The 8985-nt window shown below is 35.1% G+C and overlaps 1 protein-coding gene across 1 annotated transcript in view; it reads right to left on the minus strand.

The window, feature by feature from the left end:
• LOC117114786 (rac GTPase-activating protein 1-like) overlaps nucleotides 1-4749 on the minus strand; it is a 42241-nt gene extending 37492 nt beyond the window's left edge. Inside the window, exons 1-4 of the mRNA XM_033258482.1 lie at nucleotides 4638-4749; nucleotides 3913-4054; nucleotides 2825-2885; nucleotides 149-419 (exon numbers count right to left, since the gene is read on the minus strand). Of these exons, the coding sequence (XP_033114373.1) occupies nucleotides 149-419; nucleotides 2825-2885; nucleotides 3913-4054; nucleotides 4638-4722 (559 nt within the window). The 5' untranslated portion in view covers nucleotides 4723-4749. The remainder of the gene's footprint in view (nucleotides 1-148; nucleotides 420-2824; nucleotides 2886-3912; nucleotides 4055-4637) is intronic.
• Between the last annotated feature and the right edge of the window lie 4236 nt (nucleotides 4750-8985).

Consider the following 8985-nt stretch of genomic DNA (forward strand, 5'->3'; position numbering starts at 1 on the left):
CATCAAGGGAGTTTTAAAGATATTTATTCAAACTTTTCTGATGACTGATTTGCAGATGGACAAAATAACCTCAATAGTAACCTAGTTACAAGTCATCTTATTTTGTTCCATTATTATTTGCAATAGTTACTTAAATTTTTCTGTTAACCAACCTTTCTTGTTTGAGGGTAGTCTTTACGCCACTTCTTTCCACCTCTTAGACAAGAAGAATCAAGATCATCTTCTGTATGATCATAACTAATATCAGATGGAGAAAGCAAATCACCAGATTCATCAATAGCCGACAATCTCCGTACTGGTGTGCCATTCTGATGATAAGCTGTGCCATTAAGGAAAGCTAGACTCTCTCGTTCTTTGTCATTTAAAGTGTTAAGTTTACCATCTCCCAACAACTCTCTGATTAGGCAGATTTGCCGATCCTAGGTTAAAAACAAAAAAAAATATAGAGTTTCAATGTTTTCATAAAACCATGTTGTTATTTAGGCATTGATGAGTCTTGCCGAAGTTCTTCTCAGTTAGCCGACCTAACAATGGCGATGAATAGCTCACAATTGCTTGGATATATTTTATATTCATTTTAGCATTTGCAATTTGAAATTGTAATGTAAATTTTATTGAATCATCTGAAAATTTTAATATTTAAAATGCCAAACTTTAAAATTATGCTTATTTTACTATAGAATTTTACAATTGTTAACTTTCTTCTCTGTTAGCCGACCTGACTATGGAGATGAACAGCCTAATTGCTTTTATTATTATTTTTTTAATATACCTTTTAAGCATTGTACATTTAAATTTTAAAGTAAATTTTATTTTAATCATCTGAAAATGTTAATACTTTAAATATTTTAAATTATGCCTATTTTACTATTGAACTTCTTAAATTTTTAACTTTTAGTGTTTATATAATTTTCTTAAATGTACATTCTGTAAGCATTTGGTTATTTCTTGTGAAGGCCCCCACTCGACAGTGATTAAGTTCACTTTTGCTGTTTCCTTTATTGCCAATTGAGATGAAATTTGAGACGAATAAATGAAAGGAAATGAAATGAGGCCTTTTTTTTTTTTATGTTTATATCTTCCAACTCTATCTCCAAATAACATTTCTTGGGAAATGCAACAAATACTTTTGGCTTTGGCATAATTTTTTACAGTAGGCGTATTTATTTATTTTAAAATTTATTTATTCTTTCTTTATACTGCAGGCACTTTCAGTACTATTACACTGATTTTTAAAAGTGGTACAGTTTACAATACAAAGAATTAAAAGAATATAAATATATAAATACACACAAAAAATATAAAGCAAGCAAGAGAAGAGTCAATGAAATACATTTATGTAGTAATATTGTTTCTGAATGAATGCGACGACATATTTTGAAAGTTAATTTCTAATTCATTAGGAAGTTCATTCCACATTTTTGTTGCCTGGTAAAGAAAAGTCCATTTTCCTTGACTATCCAAGGGATGAATAGATTGTTATTTGTTTGGCTACGTGTTCCTTCAGTATAAGTACTATTGTTGAAGATAAAATTTGATGTCAGATATATGGGTGTGTAACCTTTTAAACATTTGAAAATCATGATACTGTAATTTTGTATCCCAAATGGCATTGAGTTTTCTTCAGTCAAGAGTACTTAATACTGTATATACTTATCATAAATCTTAACCCTTATCATGCTGAAAATCGCTGGTGCATGACATTCTAGCATGCCAAATTACTTTTACAAAACTACATAATTACACAGCAGAAATTAGTATCTCTCTTAGTAACTCTAAACAAAAAACTATTATAAAAAAAATAATTCTCATAGCACATATATTCTATATGTGATACTAGTTTGTAAAAGAAAAATTGTTTTACAATCAGGGAAATGTTCCGTTTCCGCCATCCAATTTGGCCTAGTTCTTTGTATAGGCTAGGCTAGGCCTAACTTCATCTAGGCCTAGGCTAGGCCCTAGACCTACCTCGTCCCCGCTGCACCACCGGCGATATTAGCTTCTTCCCTATCATAACCATCACTCTCATCACTCTCACTAGCCTACAGAAACACAATTATAATTACACAAAAATGTTCCTGGTCTCTATCCACACTATTATCATCAAAAACATCATGTATGGCTCGTTCCACAGTACTGTATATCGCAGCTGCGCGGCCATAGTGAAACTTTCAAAAATAAGTTGACATTTTTGTTTGATTTATAAACTATTTTTCAATAAAAGTTGTAAAGATTTTTGTTTATTCAAGAAGTTCAAAGAGTAAGTAACCCGGATACAAAAACAAATGAGCATCAGAATGATAGACAGTATAGAGGATGTGTCGCACTAGTGCGCCTAGGGCATTCAACAGTAAATTTTTCGCTGTCACACTATTGCGCCTACGACATGATAAGGGTTAATATCAACTGAAAGCAAAATTTTACCTATCTATTCATAAGCACTTGTAAACAATTGGCATTTTGAATACTACAGTACCAAACACAGCAACAATAATCAATCTATGTGAATCAAGATTTCTAAATTTTGAATACAAAATCAATTATCAGTACCTCTTGTTAAATTTAGGCATTGATGAGGCATTTTATTTTTATGTTTATCCCTTCCCACCCATCTCCAAATGTCATTGCTTGAGCAATGCAAAGAATATTTTTAGCCTTGGCATAATTTTTTTACAGTAGGGATATGTGAATCAAGATTTGTAAATTTTGTCTCCAAATGGCACTTCTTGGGCAATGCAACAAATATTTTTGGCCTTGGCATATTTTTTTACAGTTAGGCCTATGTGAATCTAGATATGTAAATTTTTAATACAAAATCAATTACCAGTTCCTCTTGTCCAGTTTCTGCTTTCCTTCTTCTCTGCATCTCTATGTCAATTTGATTTCTGTAACACACAACATGATTAACAAATACTGCTTTAATGTAAAATGCTATACATTTATCATTCATGTTGGCTATGTTTTTCTCACACGGCAGCTAAAGGTTAGCAGGATCCGGATCCTGCTAACCGTTAGATGCCGTGCGTCCATGCTAGAAAATCCTCATCCGGATACCAACAATATGATGATCGAATCACTGGCCAATAAGAAACTGGAAATTGTAAACACGTACATGTGATTGGTTGATGATAGAAATGCCCTCAACTTGCTAACCGATAGCGCTTGCTAACTATTAGCGTATCCGGATACCGCCAACAGTTAGCGCTAACCGATCAGGCGTTCTCACGCAGGTGCCAACGGTTAGCGCTAACGGTTAGCGCTATCGGTTAGCTCCCGATCCGGATACTAGGGCTCTCTTGAGAACCAGGCTACTAATAATAATGCTTGTAACTGAAAAAATTGTGCACTAAAAGCTTTGAAACCAAAAGGTAGATTAAAACGATTATGTAACTTTTCACACCTACTGTACACAGATTAATTATAAAGAAAGAGTTTATGATATATAATTTTTATTTCATACAAGCAAGAATATGTTTTTAGGCCAGATTTTGACTTGTAAATCCACTGGCACTCAACCAGTATTTCCTTATTTAGACATACAAAATAACAGTAGCATCATCTCTCATTCATATGTTTATTATTATTAACTAAATTTTATCAATCTAATACATAGGTATTACATGGTTCTGTGTGAAAACATTTTTCTGTAATATTTCAGAATATAATTAGGTATACCAGCAAGATTCATCATGTCACACAATGTGTAACAAAACATTTGCCACACCCATTTTTTTAAATCTTAGCAACATTTGTGCACCAAGTTGTTTAAACTTTTGAGACAACATTACATAAAATGCCACCAAAAAATTATGATTAGAATGATAAGCAGGAAAAACACTATAGATAATGTACATACTCTTTTCTTGATGTACTCTAAACAAAAATCTTTGATCATCAATATGATACAGTTACCTTGCATGTTTCAATTTTACATCTAATGCCTCTTTCTCTGCTTGTAGTTGAAAAATACGTTCTTGTAACATACGATTTGCTTCTTCTGATTTCAACCATTTCAGCCGACAATCTTCCTGATTTCTTGCAAACTTCAAAAATTCTTTAAAAATAATTGTGCACAACAATGGATTTAGATTGAGTGAGTCGAATGGCCAAGCGGTTAAGGCAGAGGCATTGCAACCAGCCATAATATTGGCGCTGGTCCAAATGGTACGCTCGCCTGTGGTTCTGCTGGTGGAACGTGTCTTCTCAGCGTACACAATTGGCTCATGTGCACTTTAAGGAACTCAGTACATCTTTCGAGCCAAGTAGAGGGTTACCCCAATGTACTGGTTCATACCGCCCCTGTTACCCTGCGCTTACGGACCATTAGCTACTTTGCAGGATGTACCTACATGAACGTAAATGTCTTTTATTCATGTCATCATTAAATTACTATAAAAATTCTAAATAGAAACCCTGGGTCACTATTTCTCTGTTTGGTTTTATGGTGGGTCACAATTAGATTATGAGTTTAGAGTACTGGGTAGCTATTACTATGCATGATAAATAATGCACTGGAAAATAAACCCACTCATGTTTCTTGTGTCTTTTTACATAGATAATTGTTTAAGAAAAAATACACATAAAGTAAAATATTAAAAATATAAAAAAAGCAAAATTACTGTAGATGTAATTCTAACCTGATTCATCACTTGTAGAACATACTGATGAATAAGAGACTATCTCATCAACCACAGCTAAAATCGATTTATGATGTTTTGTCATCCTTATAAAGTATTATACCTGAAAAATTAAAATGTTTTAATCATCCATTGTATTTTAAAATTTGCTTACAGTACTGTAGACCTATGCACTACTTACACAAACACAATTATTCAATATTCAGATTCTGATTCTTCTTGGCATAAGCTGGCCTACTGCATAATAAGAATATGGGGCAGACTCAGACATTTAGTCAGAAACAAGGGCACTGTGGTAAATGCCAAATGAAAAAAGTATTGAGTTGGCCATGACCAAATGTACTTAAATTGAGGTTCAGCATTTAGTTCTGATCCCCAAGTAACAGTGGCTATGGCATTGCTATTTCAATACTATGTGTTTGTATCAGAAAAAATATCATTGAGTGATTTTTGCAATACCTGACATGTTATCGTACTGAACTAAAGTACGTTCCCAAATACATGCAAAACAATCCTTTGGGAATCTATGTTTCTTTGGACTGGATAGCAATTAAAGCACAGTAAGTAGGGCTTACTGTAAAGCCTATTGCGTTGTAAAAATGGTCCCGTTTTACGCGTTAAAGTCAAGATTATAAACAAAAAAGTAAATATTAAATGGAACAACGCAAAAATCAAAAAGTGAGTAAAGCTCCTTGTAGCTTGTGCAATCTGGGCATTTTCACTACTGATTTGATTGATCTTGGACACCTAAATTAAGTGTATGTGTAAACTTAATAAAACCAGAAAGTTATACTCATTTAAAATTGACCAAAGTGTAAACTTGGGATGAGTACCTGACAGTTGCTTGGTGTAAAATTAAAACATTTTTTACGGACTCACTTCATTGATGAATCACGATGTACAGTTTTCATGTGGAAAACAAACAAACAAACCAACCATGCGCAGTGCATTACTGGCAGGGATGTCACCACGCTGGTCGGTGGTGGACGGGCCCGTCCAGCACTCAACATCAACAGCTCCCGACCACCACTATTATTTTAACAGTTTACAAATTGTAACAAAATAATTAGTTTACCTAAACACAATAGACAAGCTAAATTGATAAAGACAATAAGAATACAATAAATGTTTCCGTGGTTACGTTAATTGTAACAAAATACTGCACTGCCCTGCTATTCATCGCTAACTTAACAGCCTAGGCCTAGGCCCAGTTGAGTCATAGCGAACTTCGTGGGCCGGCATGACACGGTTGCTCTGTACACATTCAAAGGTTAAAGTTGAAATCGTGACCATTCAAGTGTTTTATTATGAGATCATGGTCCGGGGCAGGAAGATTATTAAAAATTTACGAAACCTGATTTATGTTTTATTTCTTTACTTTCTTTTCATTTTGTATTATAAGTTTTTCACTTTTAATTATAATTGATATATAATGTGTGTAAATGGACAAAAATAAATAAATGAGTGTACATGAATCAGTGACATACACATTCATCGTGGTAATCGTCAAACATGTGAAATTACGGCAAACAATGCAGCTGGGTAGAGTCGGATCGACGCTTTGTCGCCGGGATTTGTTCCTTATTAATTACTAGGCCCTTCTCGACTTACTTAGGCCTTTTGATTTTTAAGAGCTTTCACGAATACGGCGAACCCCCCACCCCCGGGAAAACGCGGAATGATCGCCGACCGGCACTTCAAAAAGCTGGTGACATCCCTGACTGGGTAATAAAAGCACACTGACGGTAACAGGCGTAAAGCACCTGTCACACTGTAGCGTATAGAGCCAACGTTTATCAAAATATTGATTTACGTTCGGCGTAAGTTGACATTCGTTCGTGACACGTTTGTAATACGTTTGGCATACGTTGTATTCGTTAGCTGGTCGTTGGGGTACGCAGACGTACGCTGGGGTCGATTTTAAATTTTGGACATGTTCAAAATTTTGATCAGACTGAGACAAGTGTTTCGAAATACAGTAGAACCTCGATTTTACGTACGGTACGGGACCAGAGGGCGTACGTAAATCGGGGATTCGTAAAATAGAGGTTGGGTTAAATTTGTGGTAACCTTTGACCTAGTAATACGTACGTAACGCTCAATAAACGTATGTACGAACGAACGATGATACCTAGGCTAGACCTAGCCTCTAGGCCTAGGCCTAAGAATAAAGCCATGTGTTTAGTGTTCTTATTCATCACTTTACGATGTCATAATAAAGTGTTCAAATAAAACCATGTGTCTAGTGTATTAATTCATCACTGTATATCTTTTATTTGACTAAAATAAAGAACATGAAAATACTGTAAGATTACCTATATGACAAAGGTATAACTTGGTTATGATTTATGGTATCAAAAGCCTTTTGCAAATCTAAAAATATAGCAGCTGTAACATTACCTTCGTTTATATTTTTTAGAATGTAGTCAGAAAAATCAATGAGTGTCGTATTAGTTGAATGATAACATCTAAAACCAGATTGGCAAGGACTTAATATATTGTTTTCTGACAAGTGGTAATAAAGTTTGTTGTGTACTATTCTTTCAATTATCTTTGAAACTATAGGCAATACAGTACTACGAATTACAGACGATCGGGCACACGAGACGATCGGGCCCAGACGATCGGGCACATTTTTGGACGATCGGGCCCAACTAGTGTGGACGATCGGGCCCAACTAGTGTGGACGATCGGGCCCACCGATGTAGACTTTCGGGCCCATTTTCTAAAACGGCGGGTAGACGTTCGGGCCCATTTTTCCAAAGACGATCGGGCCCATTTCCTTATGACTTCGGCCGCCGATAATTTCGGTCTGGCGAAATTTGTATGGGGCGCCATATGGGCATTATCCCAATCCCACACCCACTATTGTTTGGAGTCGTCATCTATGTCGTGGTGTGTGTCTATTTACCTTTTTTCTTTTTTTCAGGTAAGAGGTAATGTGGATTCCGGTTATCAAAGCAATATAGTCGTTGAGACGGTCTATATAGGCCTAAAAATATAAATTGTTTGTTTGCCCTTCTTTTTTTAAAATGATAAAAAGGGGCTGGTTGAAAAGAGTTTTTTTAACACATTTTTTTATATGTAATGAACAAAGCAGAAAAAAAGTTTTCTTGCTTTGCCACCCCTATTTTTTTCTCAGGTAGGGGGGAAGGTGAGGAGGACAAACAGACAAGCAGCCTTATTATACTTAGGACCTTATAGTAGACCTACTGTATTAGTTTCTGTTTTATCATTCATTTTTATTTATACTGAGTGGTAAAACTGTACTTGAAGGTGTAAACCAAGGTAAGTTTCAGTGAATAATTAATAAATGTAATGTTTTGTGTTGTACAATTTGATATTCAATACAGATTACGTTTATTTGGGTGGTGGTAGCCTGCACCCATGGACTAACACACAATAATGTCTAAAAGTATACATGCATTTTATTTATGATAGCAGCCTAAATGTTTATTTGTTAGACAAATATTAAATAGAATGTACTGTGTTATGTAGTATAATTCAGTGTACGTTAGTGTTATTTCATTGATGTCTTATTGCGTGTTTGAAATCCTGTCTAAAGATGACACAGCTTTGTCATGACGTTCGCTGTATTAGCAGTTGAATAACCAATAGGCGTTGTCTTAATGCCTCCCTTTTGTATGTACCAGGTATGTTTATTGGAAGTATCGTTTAGGTGTTACCCTTGCAAAAATAACTATTAACTTCTCTCCTTCCCCGTGAAGCTTAAAAGTATGTTTTGGACATAAATTGACTGTTGCCATACAGTTGTAAATAGCGTTGATTGATATTTCCGTGTTTTATTAGGCCGATAAAATGTTGTGATACCTACTAGTAGGCCTATATACAAACAATTGATGTAACTAATTGATGACCTTAGGCTGAATGATATTTATATTCCTATCAGATAAGAAAGTATAATACATACTCCAAGTATTGAAATACACGCCATCGTGTTGGGATTCAATATTTCGACATTAATTATGTCATCATCAGGAATTCATTTCTGATGATGACATACAGGGTTCGAAATAACGCTGGTCCGCCGGCCAATGGCTAGTAAAATGCATGGCGGACCTGTTAATTATCCAAGTCCGCGTGACCAGTTAAAATGTCAATGAAAGTCTGACAAAATACCTAAAGCTTTAATGTCTTTACAAAATATTTCACACAGATAATGTCAACAAGATCGCTATTTTCTGTTTATTGTCATGTTAATGTCCGCTACGAACAGCCTCGGTCTCAGCAGGGTCTCAGTCATTCAAGGCGAACCGATGAAAAACACGCACTAGCCTAGACCATAGAGAGGAATCCATGGCTAGGCTAGACGTACAGAGGGAAATCA

Source organism: Anneissia japonica, unplaced genomic scaffold, assembly GCF_011630105.1.
Source record: "Anneissia japonica isolate Jap-2015-1 unplaced genomic scaffold, ASM1163010v1 scaffold288281_len48281_cov169, whole genome shotgun sequence".
Lineage (NCBI taxonomy): Eukaryota > Metazoa > Echinodermata > Crinoidea > Comatulida > Comatulidae > Anneissia > Anneissia japonica.